Here is a 17,135-nt window from a genome sequence, read left to right as displayed (position 1 = left end):
GGGGTCAGCCACAGGTAGATGTGATGGCATCCTTTCAGAACAGAAAATGTCTGAGTTTGCAGCGGCAGTGGATGGCCTAAAACAGATTTGGTCAAAGGGCTTAATTTATGTTTGTCCTCCATGTCCTTTAAAGGAGAAGGAAAGCTACGGAGGCATTTTATTGCCAATAGATTAGCTGCAACAGTGCAAGCTAGAATGCTATATTTATTCTGTAGAATATTTTACCATACCTGAGTAAAATGCTCTAGAAACTCTCTGTTTGTTTAAGTTAGGAGCTGCAGTATTAATGTGGTGTTACATCACTTCCTGCCTGAGTCTCTCCCTGCTCTGGGCTCAGATTACAGTAGAGAAGGGGGGGGGGGGAGAGGAGCAAACTGAGCATGCTCTTGCCCAGGGCGATAAGGTTTAAGATGAAGGCAGGAAGTCTGATACAGAAGCCCATGTGTACACAATAGAAGGAAAGAAATGCAGTGTTTCTTTTGACAGGGGTCTCAGAGGAACATTACTTTGGGGGTTTACTGGTATATTTAGATTGGCCTTTCTGATAAGGCTTACTTAGTTTTAACCTTTCCTTCTCCTTTAATTTGGAGAGTGTTGAAGAAAATAAAGAAAGACAGAGCAGAAGCAATTGCAGTGATTCCCTTCAGGCCCAGGAGGCCGTGGTTTCCCTTCTCCAGAGATTGGCTGTGGACGAGCCCATGAAAATTCAGATCTTTCCAGGCTGGCTATCACAGAGATCCATTCAGATCCAAAGGCAAGATCATCTGTCTCTGATGGCTTGGCGGTTGAGAGGGAGAGAATGAGACGATTGTTTCTTAAAGAGGAAGTCATAGACTTACTTTTGAAGTCAAGAAAAGCAAGCACTTCACAACAATATTATAGAGTGTGGGAAAAGTTTGCAGACTTTGTGACAGAGAAAGAAGGGGATCCGTTGTCTCCATCACCCACAGTAGTGATAGAATTTTTGTTCTCGGAGTACAAGAAAAAGTTGCAGATAAGTACTCTGAGAGGCCAAATATCAGCGATTATTATAGCGAGCAGGTTATTAAGAGCCAGGTACAAGCTTTATAGATTCTCCGATTAACTTGATGGACCTTAATGGCTTGTCTGGCAATTCCCTTCTTGTTATACCTGGCAAGGACTAGTAATTTCTCTTAAAGGAGAATTCAACCCTGATGACGGCCATGCCGCGCCCGCCTGCATCCGACTTCCGGGTTGCTTTTATAGACCCGCGCCAACCCGCAGCGGTCTATAAAAGGTAAAAGGCGGGCAGGTACAGCAGTAGAAGAGCTCAACCCGCCATCCGCGAAGAAGAGTGCAATGTCGGCCCGCTCTGCGGGTATCGGGCAGGCCCGCACATCACTATGGCGCAGGTCTATAAAAGGAACCCGGAAGTCAGAAGTGGGCTAAGGGAGGGTGGGTTGGGGAAATACCTACCCTCACATCACTAGACCGGAGGGATGGGATTACAGCAAAGTGCCGTCGTAGAACAGGCTGTGGTCAAAACCCTTCAATGATCGCAGTACAGTCGGGATTCGGAAGAATAGTCCGTAACAGGCAAAGGTCAGTGCAGGCAGCGATACTGCGTTGGTCAAGGACAGGCAAGGGTCAAAGAACAGCGAAATCAAACTAGTGGTGCATCCAGGAACTATATACAATAGACCAACATTGGACGTGGGAAGTAGGACGTGGCGCCTTTAAATATATGAATTTCACGCTAAGCTGAAAAGACATACGCGGCATACGCTTCTTCCGTCAGCATTTTTAACCTCTGATTCATGTTACTATGGATGAATTGGGGACTGGATGGGAACAAGAACTGTTGTGATTTGCAACTTGTCCATTTATTGTGTCATACAGGAGCTGGTGCAGGCAAGTATAGTACTATCCCATACCTTCACCGTATGATCTCATGATTCTTCCTAGAAATAAAGTGTTTCTTCATCCTTATGGGAGTTGCCTTTTGCAGAAGCTTAAGCTCTATAACAGGTCCTCAGAGAATAAGAAAATTTACAAGGCTGGAGAGGGATTCCAGGGTAAAAGATTGGAATGAACAAGTCTTGCCTCCATTCTCAAACTACAACTATTTTCCATTAGTCTGCTCTTGTTCCCTTTCATCTACCCCTTTTTGCTTTTCCATTCACCGTCTTTGCCCCTCATTATCACGTCTTCATTTTCTCTCACCCTGGTTCTCCATTCCATTGACATAAACTAGAGGTTACTGAAAGCAACCACATACCCAGCCTTGTAAAGTAGTATCTGCTCTTTACTTCTGAACCACCTGTTGGCCATTGAGTTTAATTTATATCTTATGTTTATCCCAGCTATTATTCGTGGACAGTCTTGAAGTTCTCCATACTGACATTCTACCCTTTCAATGTATAACATGGCAAACGCATTTGTGGGAACCTCACAATCATCTCCAAATCAATCAAACTGCTTCATGGCCAAAGTCTTGTTTTGATGTGTTCAAATAGACCAATAAGGCAGTATCGCCACAAGTATTTGGAAGTATTATCTGGTAGCATGACAAGAGGTTCAAAGCAGGGCTATTAAATGCATCTGCAGTGCTGGTGTGGCAAGAATGGCACGCTGCTACTATGAAGTTGCTGCTTAATGTTAGATTGTGGTATAATTGGAGGCTTCTGGGAACCACAGAAAGTATGTATTTTTGGAAACTAATTTTGGATGAGGATTATTATCAGTTAAAAATTCAGCACCAGTCAAGGTTTCCTCTTGCCTCTCTAGCAACCACTGGGCCTGCTGCATCCTTTGGTATCCCCCTGTGTGTACAGTCCCTCTAGAACAGGGATCCCCAACCTTTTGAAGCCGTGAGCAACATTCAGAAGTAAAAGGAGTTGGAGAGCAACACAAGCATGAAAAATGCAAATAAGTGCTGTGATTGGCCATTTGGTAGCCCCTATGAGGATTGTCAACCTACATTGAGACTCTGTTTGGCAGTGCACCTGGTTTTTATACAACCAAAACTTGTCTCCAAGCCTGGAATTCAAAAATAAGCTCCTGCTTTGAGGCCACTGGGAGCAACATCCAAGGGGTTGGAGAGCAACACGTTACTCATGAGCTACTGGTTTGGAAACACTGCTCTAGAATAATGGAGCACAGGACAGTTCCTTGTCTTCTGATTTCGTTACTAACCATGCCCAATTCCATACTTGTACTGCTTCCTTTGACACAGAATCATCTTGTGACCAGTGTGGCATCACCGTAGCAATAGAACCCAGAAATCAGCCACGATCTTGCTTACCAGTATTCAGCACCAGTGCAGCATTGGCGCCAAACAGAGCCTACAGAATCGGAACCTACAAGGGAGCAGAACTAGAAACTAGAATAAGAAAACAGGAACCAGGCACAAAAACAAGGAACGTCAGACAATAAGGCAATTTTTTTATTTGTCCATTAAAAAAAACACATTAAAGAGATACTGACACCGAATCCACTATTTTGGACTTGGCCGAATCCTTTGAGAAAGATTTAGCTGAACCGAATCCTAATTTGCTTATGCAAATTAGGGGTGGGAAGGGGAAACCATGTTTTACTTCCTTGTTTTGTGACAAAAAGTCACGCAATGTCCCTCCCCGCAGCTAATTTGCATATGCAAATTCGGATTTGGTTCAGCCAGGCAGAAGTAATCCTGCTGAAAAGGCCAAATCCTGGCTGAATCCCAAACCGAATCCTGGATTCGGTGCATCCCCACATCATAATATTGCTTTTGAAAGCTACTTAAAACTTTGCCATAAAATATTTGCAGGATGCTTTTACATTACCCATCTGATGCCCCATGTTCCTGTATGAGGGGGCTGCCATATTTGTTGAGTAGGAGTCCCTTAGCATTAGAAACTCTAACTGACAAGCTGAGAAGGCACAGTCAGGTTTAGGAACTTCAAAGTCAACATGACCTATAGGTAATTTTTATTGTAGATTAATATTTTGAAAATTGTTAGTGTCAGTATCACTTTAAGTGTTACGAAAATAACCACAAGCACAACAGAGAATGCCATTACCATGTCCAAACCTCATTAATATAGACGGCACCCTCCAATGATGTGTTTTTACCCAGAATGCCCAGAATTTTCTTTACACCTGGAGTTGTCCCTTTCAAATGAATGGGGCTACAGGCAGTCTGGTCTAGTGTAATTGTTATGGAGATGAGAAGCACTAGGATCCTTTGGAATCCTGTCCAGGGTTCTCCTTTCTCCTCAAGTTCCTTGGGTTGGGGTAATTACTAATGTTTACTTTAAAATTCACCTGTACCTTGCCTCTGTTGTGTTTTTGTAGGAGAGACCATCATTGTAGGTGGTTACTACTCACACAGGTCTGGGTCTTCATAGATGATTGGGGTAATACATCAAATAAATTATCAATATTTCAGTTTGAAGAAACTAGAGAAAAAAACAATTATGTTCTTGCACTTGTACACACTCACACACACACACACTTACATGGCTGCCTTCCAAAATTACAGAAAATTGAAAGTAGTTCCATGTCAGACACACTGGCACCTCTGTGTGGGTGGCAATAATAAGCACATTGGCCTCCATGCTCATGGGACGTTTGTTACCCAATCTTCTTAAAGGAACAATTCAGCGTAAAAATAAAAACTGGGTAATAAGTAGGCTGTACAAAATAAAAAATGTTTCTAACATAGTTATTTTATTTTTGCAGTTTACTATCTATTTATCTATTTCACAACCCCAAGCTGGATTTAGTTCCTAGACCTCCTGAAGTATCTGCCTTTGAGGCAGATACTGTTCTAATCCACCTGGTTTTTTTCCCTCTTGGGATTTGAGGTCTGCCATTGACTGTTGGACTATGTAAAGATTTTGAAGATTGCCACCTGCCCTGGAGTTTTGCTTCTTTAAAAGATACTGTAACCTGTAATGTACTGGGATCTCCGCTGCTCTGTCTGTTCCACCCAAGGAAGCTAGGATCTCTGCCGGTGTTTGCCTCAGCATGGCAACAAAAAGCAAAATCAGTGAAAAACCGGCATCAGCAGAGCTCTTTTTGAAAGCAACTGATGGGTCCTTTTTCAATCCAGTGCATACCAATAATAATACATAAGCTTGCAACCCTAACTAAGGGGTGACAAACATTCCACCCTTACGGAGGTCAGCAAACATCATGGGAACCAGCTAATGTCACGCTATGGAAGTTAAACCTTCTTGGTAGGAAATCCTTGTTTGTCTGACCCACCATTTGGGAGAAGTTTAGAATTTGCACCATATTTCAAAGAAGAATGGTTGACAGGGTTTTGTCGCAATTTTAGTTGTGATAACCCTGCTCCAGTGAATAGGTCCACATGTACCTGACCTTAAGTACACATATCTTAGTTCATATGTGGCTCTTGCTTTCTCACCTTGGCTGCCACAGATTGGTATCGTCATACCTCCGTTGGATCAGTCTGTGCCCTCTAAATGGGACCACCCCCACCCTTCTTTGATCTCAAATAAATTCTACCTATAAATGTGGGTGGTTCCTTTTCCAATATTCATGTACAGTCGTGTTAAGATGGACACACATGGTGAGATCTTTTTTTGGTTGGATTTTTAGTCCATATACATATCCATATACTTTCATGTTAATTTTTGTCAAAAACAATGGAATAAGCCAACCATATCTAGTAGTAGAAAACTTAGGGCCACTGTACCCAAGTTGACCCATGGACCTCTCAACGCAATTTGTGTTGTAATATTTGCTTCTAAAAGGGACATTCATGACCTCTGAGACAAGCTCATTACCAAGCTCCTCTCGTATCTAAAGGCGGCAAAAACATTCGGATGAGCCAGTTTTTCACCCTTATTGATGCTCATTGGCACAGCGATGTATTCTCTGAGCAGCATATGTAGAGCCAGGGAAGCAGATCCACAAGAAAAGCATTAGGTGGGGCAGCCAACATCCTCACCTGCAAATAAATCCTAGTATGGCTCATAAAAAGGCAAAACCTGACTCCTGCAAATATTTTAGAACAGCACCACCAAATTCTTTATCTTCAAAAAATCTTACAAGGGCATCACAGCAACGTTTCAGGCCAACGTTGGTGGTGCTGTTCTAAAATACTTGCTGTCTTGTGATGCCAATAGAAAGTGGCCATTGAAGAATTGACTACTTTGTTTGCTGTCCTGTTGGGAATCAGATCAAATATGCGATAAAACCAGCGTCGTGGTTCAGCCGCCATGTCAATGGGAATTTTTGCAGTGATATTGGACTTCTTTCCTAGAATTCTGAATACTTTTGCATACAAAAGAGGACAACTCCTCAACCAAATTCTGTTCATGTGAACTGACTACACAATCCTTCTAGTAAGGCCTCAGTCAATCAGTTTTACGAGTATAGGTGGCCATACACGGGCCGATAAAAGCTGCCGACAGACCAAGTCGGCAGCTTATTGCCCCGTGTATGGGGGCCCCCGACGGGCTTCCCCGATCGAGATTCGGCCAGATCTCGATCGGATGGGATTAAAAATCCCGTCGGATCGCGGGCGCATCTGTTCGTTGATGCGGTCCCGCGATCCGACTGCCCGTTTGCGAATGCTAGGATCCGATCGTAGGGCCCTAGGGCCCACGATCGGATCTGCCCGATATCGGAGGGAGATCCGCTCGTTTGACGACATCGCCAAACGAGCGGATCTATCCATGTATGGCCACCTTATCTCTGGGTGCAGTTGATCTGCAAGAAGGTTACCCAATGATCTGATTATTCTCAGGTACAGGGGTCATAGAGTGATTGAAGATGAAGTATCCTTAGATTTGTTTCTTCGTTTTTATGAATACTCTCGTTTCTTCCACTCAAGGAATCCTATTCTGCTGACACGGGCCTCTTCACGTTACATAAACACATCATGTTCTCCAAAAAGGGGAACCCTGAATTCACTGTCTATTAATAGAGAGGATCCTTTCTTCTGCACTTGGTTTCTGGAGACGGTTGCAGCAAGATCTTGGGCTTCCTGCAGCAGGTTTGTATATCCATGATGTGTTGGCTATATGACCGTACTTTTATAACGTTTTATATTTTCACTTCTTCACTGCAGGTAGTAGATGGATCTGATCTTATGTTCTAGTTGGTGACTTTCTCTTATCCCCATAAATGTTCACCTACAACAATTCCCCAGTCTCCATAAGTGTCTTCATCCCATTCTGTCTATCCAGTCGCTCTACACCTTTATGTGGGATTAAACTTCACTCTGTACTAATTATCTCATACCTGAACATGAAACAGAATAGAAAAATATGGAGATTTTAGAGGGAGACAACAAGGTACCCTTTGGGTGTTACTCTATTCTCCAAGAACAGAATATTAGCCTGAAGCTGGATTTGGAACCTTCTCTGTTGGTTGTTCAAGCTCCTCATGAATGTGAATTACAATGAAAATGTGTTTAAGAAGCTTTGATTGGTGGGAATGGTCTGAACTGGTGGAATTCATAGGATTTGCCAAACATAATCTATGTCATGTTTATTAACAGTCATTTATATGATATCTTCTATGTAGGAGAAAATTCATGCCATTTTAATACATTCATACCCCAATTTTTAGATTTTCTAAAAATATGTTGAGAAAGAATTTCCTGGATTTTTAGTCTGTTTTAGGGATGGGCGAATTTTTTCGCCTTGTTTCGCAGTGGAAATAACGCCTATAGACTTGTATGGCGTTACGCGTCCAAAAAAAATGACGCGCGTCAAATTTTTTTCTAGCCGCCTGCAGTGGCAACATTTCGCTGGCGGCGAATTTTAGGCGAAACTAAACAGGTCAAATCCGGCCAAGCCTAGTCTGTTTCTCCACATTTTACATCATAATTTTGCCCTATTTTCCTTAAAGGTTGTTCACATTTTAGTATGATGCATGGAATGATATTCTGAGTCAATCTGCAACTGGTTTTCATGTTTTATTTGTGGTTTTTGAGTTATTTAGATTTTTATTCAGCAGATCTTTCGTTTGCAATTCTAGCAGTCTGGTTAAAAAGAAAAAAATTAATTAAACAATTGCTTAGAGTTAGCCATTCTAAAACGTAGAAAAAGTTAACTTAAAGGTGAACCACCCCTTTAAAACCCCCTGTTTTTCTTTATGAATGTGACTTTTCCCGCATTTTTTCCAGGTCCCTTGGAAAACATAACATTTGGGTTTGACTGTTGTGTAACTTTTTTGTTATTTAAACAAAACCCAAAACCAAATGTACTTTTCCCTTGTCTCCTGCACTAAACTTTCCCTGATTTCCTTTCTTTGTTTCCACTTCTGCTTTACATTGACTTTCCTCTCACTTCTTCTTTCTACAAACCTGAAATCTAAATAAGAAATAAACATTGTATCCCTCTGTTTGTGTCCGGCAGAAAAGTCTAATTATATTCTTCTCCTGTTATAGAATATGGTGCTTTACTGCATTCTCAGGATTTAAATCAACTGTCTTTGTATTTTGTTTTACTCGTAGATCACACTCAACACTGATGTTGTTGTTTATTCTACTAATCTCGTGGCATGGCCAAGGTAATGTCTGAATATTGTTACCAATAAGGAGAGGGCAAAGGCCCAATAGCAGAATAATGTCATAGGGCTCCAATAATGAGACACATACATTTACCAGGGCAACGATTCTCAAGGACGGCTGCATTTAGAAAGGTCACAGTATATGTTTCATAGGGGTTATATAATAAAAAAAGTTTTGCAAGCAGCAGTAACCCACAGCAACCAATCAACAAGTAGCATTTACTATCCCACAGTCACACCCCTTCCCAGAGACTATTATCCACTGTTACTATAGGCACCATCTCTCCCTACTATACCTGCTATCCCACAGTCACACTCCCTTCCCAGAGACTATTATCCACTGTTACTATAGGCACCATCTCTCCCTACTATACCTGCTATCCCACAGTCACACTCCCTTCCCAGAGACTATTATCCCACTGTTACTATAGGCACCATCTCTCCCTACTATATCTGCTATCCCACAGTCACACTCCCTTCCCAGAGACTATTATCCACTGTTACTATAGACACCATCTCTCCCTACTATACCTGCTATCCCACAGTCACACTTCCTTCCCAGAGACTATTATCCACTGTTACTATAGACACCATCTCTCCCTACTATACCTGCTATCCCACAGTCACACTCCCTTCCCAGAGACTATTATCCCACTGTTACTATAGGCACCATCTCTCCCTACTATATCTGCTATCCCACAGTCACACTCCCTTCCCAGAGACTATTATCCACTGTTACTATAGACACCATCTCTCCCTACTATACCTGCTATCCCACAGTCACACTTCCTTCCCAGAGACTATTATCCACTGTTACTATAGACACCATCTCTCCCTACTATACCTGCTATCCCACAGTCACACTCCCTTCCCAGAGACTATTATCCACTGTTACTATAGACACCATCTCTCCCTACTATACCTGCTATCCCACAGTCACACTCCCTTCCCAGAGACTATTATCCACTGTTACTATAGGCACCATCTCTCCCTACTATACCTGATATCCCACAGTCACACTCCCTTCCAGAGACTATTATCCACTGTTACTATAGGCACCATCTCTCCCTACTATACCTGCTATCCCACAGTCATACTCCCTTCCCAGACACTATTATCCACTGTTACTATAGGCACCATCTCTCCCTACTATACCTGCTATCCCACAGTCACACTCCCTTCCCAGAGACTATTATCCACTGTTACTATAGGCACCATCTCTCCCTACTATACCTGCTATCCCACAGTCACACTCCCTTCCCAGAGACTATTATCCACTGTTACTATAGGCGCCATCTCTCCCTACTATACCTGCTATCCCACAGTCACACTCCCTTCCCAGAGACTATTATCCACTGTTACTATAGGCACCATCTCTCCCTACTATACCTGCTATCCCACAGTCACACTTCCTTCCCAGAGACTATTATCCACTGTTACTATAGACACCATTTCTCCCTACTATACCTGCTATCCCACAGTCACACTTCCTTCCCAGAGACTATTATCCCACTGTTACTATAGACACCATCTCTCCCTACTATACCTGCTATCCCACAGTCACACTCCCTTCCCAGAGACTATTATCCACTGTTACTATAGACACCATCTCTCCCTACTATACCTGCTATCCCACAGTCACACTCCCTTCCCAGAGACTATTATCTCACTGTTACTATAGACACCATCTCTCCCTACTATACCTGCTATCTCACAGTCACACTCCCTTCCCAGAGACTATTATCCCACTGTTACTATAGGCACCATCTCTCCCTACTATACCTGCTATCCCACAGTCACACTTCCTTCCCAGAGACTATTATCCACTGTTACTATAGACACCATCTCTCCCTACTATACCTGCTATCCCACAGTCACACTTCCTTCCCAGAGACTATTATCCCACTGTTACTATAGACACCATCTCTCCCTACTATACCTGCTATCCCACAGTCACACTCCCTTCCCAGAGACTATTATCCACTGTTACTATAGACACCATCTCTCCCTACTATACCTGCTATCCCACAGTCACACTCCCTTCCCAGAGACTATTATCTCACTGTTACTATAGGCACCATCTTTCCCTACTATACCTGCTATCCCACAGTCACACTCCCTTCCCAGAGACTATTATCCACTGTTACTATAGGCACCATCTCTCCCTACTATACCTGCTATCTCACAGTCACACTCCCTTCCCAGAGACTATTATCCCACTGTTACTATAGACACCATCTCTCCCTACTATACCTGCTATCCCACAGTCACACTTCCTTCCCAGAGACTATTATCCACTGTTACTATAGACACCATCTCTCCCTACTATACCTGCTATCCCTCAGTCACACTCCCTTCCCAGAGACTATTATCCCACTGTTACTATAGACACCATCTCTCCCTACTATACCTGCTATCCCACAGTCACACTCCCTTCCCAGAGACTATTATCCACTGTTACTATAGACACCATCTCTCCCTACTATACCTGCTATCCCACAGTCACACTCCCTTCCCAGAGACTATTATCCACTGTTACTATAGACACCATCTCTCCCTACTATACCTGCTATCTCACAGTCACACTCCCTTCCCAGAGACTATTATCCACTGTTACTATAGACACCATCTCTCCCTACTATACCTGCTATCCCACAGTCACACTCCCTTCCCAGAGACTATTATCCACTGTTACTATAGACACCATCTCTCCCTACTATACCTGCTATCCCACAGTCACACTCCCTTCCCAGAGACTATTATCCACTGTTACTATAGGCACCATCTCTCCCTACTATACCTGCTATCCCACAGTCACACTCCCTTCCCAGAGACTATTATCCACTGTTACTATAGACACCATCTCTCCCTACTATACCTGCTATCCCACAGTCACACTCCCTTCCCAGAGACTATTATCCCACTGTTACTATAGGCACCATCTCTCCCTACTATACCTGCTATCCCACAGTCACACTCCCTTCCCAGAGACTATTATCCACTGTTACTATAGACACCATCTCTCCCTACTATACCTGCTATCCCACAGTCACACTCCCTTCCCAGAGACTATTATCCACTGTTACTATAGGCACCATCTCTCCCTACTATACCTGCTATCCCACAGTCACACTCCCTTCCCAGAGACTATTATCCACTGTTACTATAGGCACCATCTCTCCCTACTATACCTGCTATCCCACAGTCACACTCCCTTCCCAGAGACTATTATCCACTGTTACTATAGGCACCATCTCTCCCTACTATACCTGCTATCCCACAGTCACACTCCCTTCCCAGAGACTATTATCCCACTGTTACTATAGGCACTATCTCTCCCTACTATACCTGCTATCCTACAGTCACACTCCCTTCCCAGAGACTATTATCCACTGTTACTATAGACACCATCTCTCCCTACTATACCTGCTATCCCACAGTCACACTCCCTTCCCAGAGACTATTATCCCACTGTTACTATAGGCACCATCTCTCCCTACTATACCTGCTATCCCACAGTCACACTCCCTTCCCAGAGACTATTATCCCACTGTTACTATAGACACCATCTCTCCCTACTATACCTGCTATCCCACAGTCACACTCCCTTCCCAGAGACTATTATCCCACTGTTACTATAGACACCATCTCTCCCTACTATACCTGCTATCCCACAGTCACACTCCCTTCCCAGAGACTATTATCCACTGTTACTATAGGCACCATCTCTCCCTACTATACCTGCTATCCCACAGTCACACTCCCTTCCCAGAGACTATTATCCACTGTTACTATAGACACCATCTCTCCCTACTATACCTGCTATCCCACAGTCACACTCCCTTCCCAGAGACTATTATCCACTGTTACTATAGACACCGTCTCTCCCTACTATACCTGCTATCCCACAGTCACACTCCCTTCCCAGAGACTATTATCCACTGTTACTATAGGCACCATCTCTCCCTACTATACCTGCTATCCCACAGTCACACTCCCTTCCCAGAGACTATTATCCACTGTTACTATAGACACCATCTCTCCCTACTATACCTGCTATCCTACAGTCACACTCCCTTCCCAGAGACTATTATCCACTGTTACTATAGACACCATCTCTCCCTACTATACCTGCTATCCCACAGTCACATTCCCTTCCCAGAGACTATTATCCCACTGTTACTATAGACACCATCTCTCCCTACTATACCTGCTATCCCACAGTCACTCTCCTTTCAGCACCCACTGCTGCTATATGGTACAACTGTTAGAACAGAAGATGTCAATGTTTAAGTAACATGATGGGTGTTCCCATTTTAATTAAATTGTACACTTTTTATTTTCCGTTCTTTTTGTCTCCTTGTAGGCGCCTATTCCGACTGGGATGTATTTGTTCCAGATTCTTTACAAGGAGTGGTGGGTTCCTGTCTGATCATCCCCTGCTCATTCACCTACCCCAACAATATTCAAACTCCTGATGGAATTACCCCAATATGGTACAAGGACAGGGAATTAAAAGTCGTGTACCATCGCACACAGAACATAGAAGCAGAATTTCAGGGGCGCATGGAATTGCTGGGAGATCCCAACCTGAACAACTGCACAACACTCCTGAGGAACCTACAGAGTGGCGATTCGGGGGAGTATTTGTTCAGGTTTGAAATAAGTAATATCAATAGATGGACAAGCAAGAAAGCTGTCACTGTTACTGTAAATAGTAAGTATTGATATCATGTTTACAGATTACAGCCCAGAGTAACACCACTCATCCTCAATAGCAGAAAAAATACTTCCAAATACTTGATAGTGAAACGTATTAGCAATTAAAATCAAGATAAAGGGATTGTTCACCTTTGAGTTAACATTTAGTATGACGTAGAGAGTGATATTCCAAGACAAATTGCAATTGGTTTACGTTTTTTGTTATGTGTGGTTTTTGAGATATTTAGCTTTTTATTTCGCTGTTTGCCAGTCTGCTATTTCAGCAATCTGGTTACTAAGGTCCAAGTTCCCCTAGCAACCATGCACTGATTTGAATAAGCGACTGGAATATGAATAGGAGAGGCCTGAATAGAAAGAGGAGGAATAAAATGTAGCAATAACAATACATTTGTAGCCTCACAGAGCATTTGTTTTTAGATGGGGTCAGTGACCCCCATTTGAAAACTGGAAAGAATCAAGAGGAAAAGGCAAATCATTTAAAAACTATAACAAATAAATACTGAAGACCAATTCAAAAGTTCTATATTCTATAACATACTAAAAGTTAACCTAAAAGTAAACCACCTATTTAAATAAAGTAGAAGCACTTCCTATACCTCTTGATTGAGAATATTATAAGTCACTGAGGGGTTGTTCTGTGACCATATAAAGGCACAAGTTATACAGGGAACTCTGAGTATCACTCGTGTATTATAAGGGATAATGTACCCCCTACTGTAAATGATAAGGATATTAGAAGTCACTGTGGGGTTGTTCTGTGACCATATAAAGGCACAAGGCTGCAGGCTGAGTTATACAGGGAACTCTGAGTATCACTCATGTATTATAAGGGATAATGTACCCCCTACTGTAAATTATAAGGATATTAGAAATCACTGAGGGGTTGTTCTGTGACCATATAAAGACACAAGGCTGCAGGCTGAGTTATACAGGGAACTCTGAGTATCACTCATGTATTATAAGGGATAATGTACCCCCTACTGTAAATGATAAGGATATTAGAAGTCACTGAGGGGTTGTTCTGTGACCATATAAAGACACAAGGCTGCAGGCTGAGTTATACAGGGAACTCTGAGTATCACTCGTGTATTATAAGGGATAATGTACCCCCTAGTGTAAATGATAAGGATATTAGAAGTCACTGAGGGGTTGTTCTGTGACCATATAAAGGCACAAGGCTGCAGGCTGAGTTATACAGGGAACTCTGAGTATCACTCATGTATTATAAGGGATAATGTACCCCCTACTGTAAATGATAAGGATATTAGAAGTCACTGAGGGGTTGTTCTGTGACCATATAAAGACACAAGGCTGCAGGCTGAGTTATACAGGGAATTCTGAGTATCACTCATGTATTATAAGGGATAATGTACCCCCTACTGTAAATGATAAGGATATTAGAAGTCACTGAGGGGTTGTTTTGTGACCATATAAAGACACAAGGCTGCAGGCTGGGTTATACAGGGAACTCTGAGTATCACTCATGTAATTATAAGGGATAATGTACCCCCTAGTGTAAATGATAAGGATATTAGAAGTCACTGAGGGGTTGTTCTGTGACCATATAAATACACATGGCTGCAGGATGAGTTATGCAGTGAACTCTGAGTATCACTCATGTATTATAAGGGATAATATACCCCCTACTGTAAATGATAAGGATATTAGAAGTCACTGAGGGGTTGTTCTGTGACCATATAAAGACACAAGGCTGCAGGCTGAGTTATACAGGGAACTCTGAGTATCACTCGTGTATTATAAGGGATAATGTACCCCCTACTGTAAATGATAAGGATATTAGAAGTCACTGAGGGGTTGTTCTGTGACCATATAAAGGCACAAGGCTGCAGGCTGAGTTATACAGGGAACTCTGAGTATCACTCATGTATTATAAGGGATAATGTACCCCCTACTGTAAATGATAAGGATATTAGAAGTCATTGAAAGGACCATAGCTCTACACAGGGCTGCATTTTCTGAATTCTCACAGTGATATATTTTGATTTTGCAGGTAGACCAACAATTCCTAAAGCTGTGATCCCTCAGTCTATTACAGAAGGGGAATCTGTGACCTTGCAATGCACGACTCCGTACTACTGCCCAAGTGAATCGAACGCATTGGAATGGCATGGCCACAACCCAGACAGATCTTTCTTGGCAAAGAGTGTTCAGCTGGACACGTCTGCTGTTCAGATCCGACAAAACTTGACCACGAGCTTCACTTGGCTCGATCACCAGAAGGTGCTTCAATGTGAGGTCTCTGCTGGAGATCAGAAAGAAACAAAGGAAGTTCTCCTTGTTGTCAATCGTAAGTCTATGTTTGGAATATCAGAGCATTCTAAGGGCTCACTAATACCTGAACACCCCAAAAACATCACCTTTTTTTGGTCCAGTAACCAATAATCATTTATTTGACCAATTAGTTACTTGACCACATTGTTGACAGACAGAGACTTGTAAACTGAGTTGTGTTCTCCCAGCATTAATACCAGGTCTCAGAGAGAGAGATTGTCCTGCAATTGCAAAGTCCATTACAGACACAAATCGATATTTTATTTTACCCACCATAGACCGTTTCCCCCTATAATTTGTGTTCAAATATTGTATTGAATTTTTCACAGTGGAAAGCAAAAAGATAACAATATGACAGCTACTATCCTGCAGTCTCTAAACCATATCACAAGAAACACATACGTGTGCTAGTTCATAATGGACAAGAATATGAAATGAAAAATTTCTGAATAATCAACACATTTTAAATTGGTTACTAAACAGAATAGTAACAAAGTGATTATATAAACCAGTAATAAAATACAAAAATAAATAATCAAGTAGATGATAAAGAAAAAAAGTTGTTTTCCCAGACTGGCATATGCAGGGCCGCCATCAGGGGGGCACAGGGGGTACAAGTGTACTGGGCCCGAGCCTGAAGGGGGTGCCCGGCTGTGCTGCACTTTTCCAAAGCAGCCGAAGTTAAGTTGAAGTCCTGAAGCGGTGAAATGACCGAAGTTACTAAAGGAGACAAAAGTGAAGTTCTGAATCAGTGAAAAGACCCAAAGTCACCAAAGGAGCCGAAATTGAAGTCCTGAAGCGACAAAAAGACCCAAAGTCACGAAAGGAGGGCGAAATTTAAGTCCTGAAGTTGCGAAAAGACCCGAAGTCACAAAAGGAGCCGAAATTGAAGTCCTGAAGCAACGAAAATACCCAAAGTCATGAAGCAAGCCGAGGTTGAAGTACTGAAGTGGCGAAAAGACCCAAAGTCATGAAAGGAGCTGAAATTGAAGTCCTGAAGCGGCGAAAATACCCAAAGTCATGAAGCAAGCCGAGGTTGAAGTACTGAAGTGGCGAAAAGACCCAAAGTCTTGAAAGGAGCCGAAAATGAAGTCCTGAAGGTTGTGAAAAGACCCAAAGTCATGAAAGGAGGACGGAATTGAAGTCCTGAAGCAGCGAAAAGACCCGAAGTCGCAAATCGAGCCAAGTAGAAGTCCAGAATTGACAAAAAAAAAAGCAAGCCAAGGTAAAAGTACTGAAGCGTCGAAAAGACCCAAAGTCATGAAGCGAGAAAGTTGAAGTCCTGAAGCTAAGAAAAGACCCAAAGTCATGAAAGGAGCCGAAAATGAAGTCCTGTTTTCCTTTGATTTTCTTTTATAAAGAGTTTCCCATAGCCGAGATGGACTCGTTTGAACTGTTGAATTCTCCAACTCTCTGCTAAAATCAGGTTATTATTATCATGTATAGACTTTACCAAGTCAGAAGGGGACACACTATGCCCCCTAAAATTCCATCCTCATTGTGGCCATGATATGAGTTGTGTCTACTGCAGTTGCACCGGATGCATCAAAACTTCAAGTTGCGTCAAGTTGGAGTTGCGACTTTTCAAATGGCTTTTGCATCACTGGGTGTAAGATCTCATTTTCTTT

The 17,135-nt window shown here is 42.5% G+C and overlaps 1 protein-coding gene across 1 annotated transcript in view; it reads left to right on the top strand.

Annotated features, from left to right (window-relative positions):
• The first annotated feature begins 6,776 nt into the window (after window positions 1-6,776).
• siglec1.L (sialic acid binding Ig like lectin 1 L homeolog) overlaps window positions 6,777-17,135 on the top strand; it is a 31,384-nt gene continuing 21,025 nt past the window's right edge. The window contains exons 1-4 of the mRNA XM_018268197.2: window positions 6,777-6,970; window positions 8,438-8,493; window positions 12,860-13,210; window positions 15,227-15,523. Coding sequence (XP_018123686.2) covers window positions 8,454-8,493; window positions 12,860-13,210; window positions 15,227-15,523 — 688 coding nt within the window. The 5' untranslated portion in view covers window positions 6,777-6,970; window positions 8,438-8,453. The remainder of the gene's footprint in view (window positions 6,971-8,437; window positions 8,494-12,859; window positions 13,211-15,226; window positions 15,524-17,135) is intronic.

The sequence above is a fragment of the Xenopus laevis genome, chromosome 1L (assembly GCF_017654675.1).
Source record: "Xenopus laevis strain J_2021 chromosome 1L, Xenopus_laevis_v10.1, whole genome shotgun sequence".
Lineage (NCBI taxonomy): Eukaryota > Metazoa > Chordata > Amphibia > Anura > Pipidae > Xenopus > Xenopus laevis.
The sequence above is the reverse complement of the archived record's forward strand: the minus strand, read 5'-3'. Positions and strand labels throughout refer to the sequence as shown.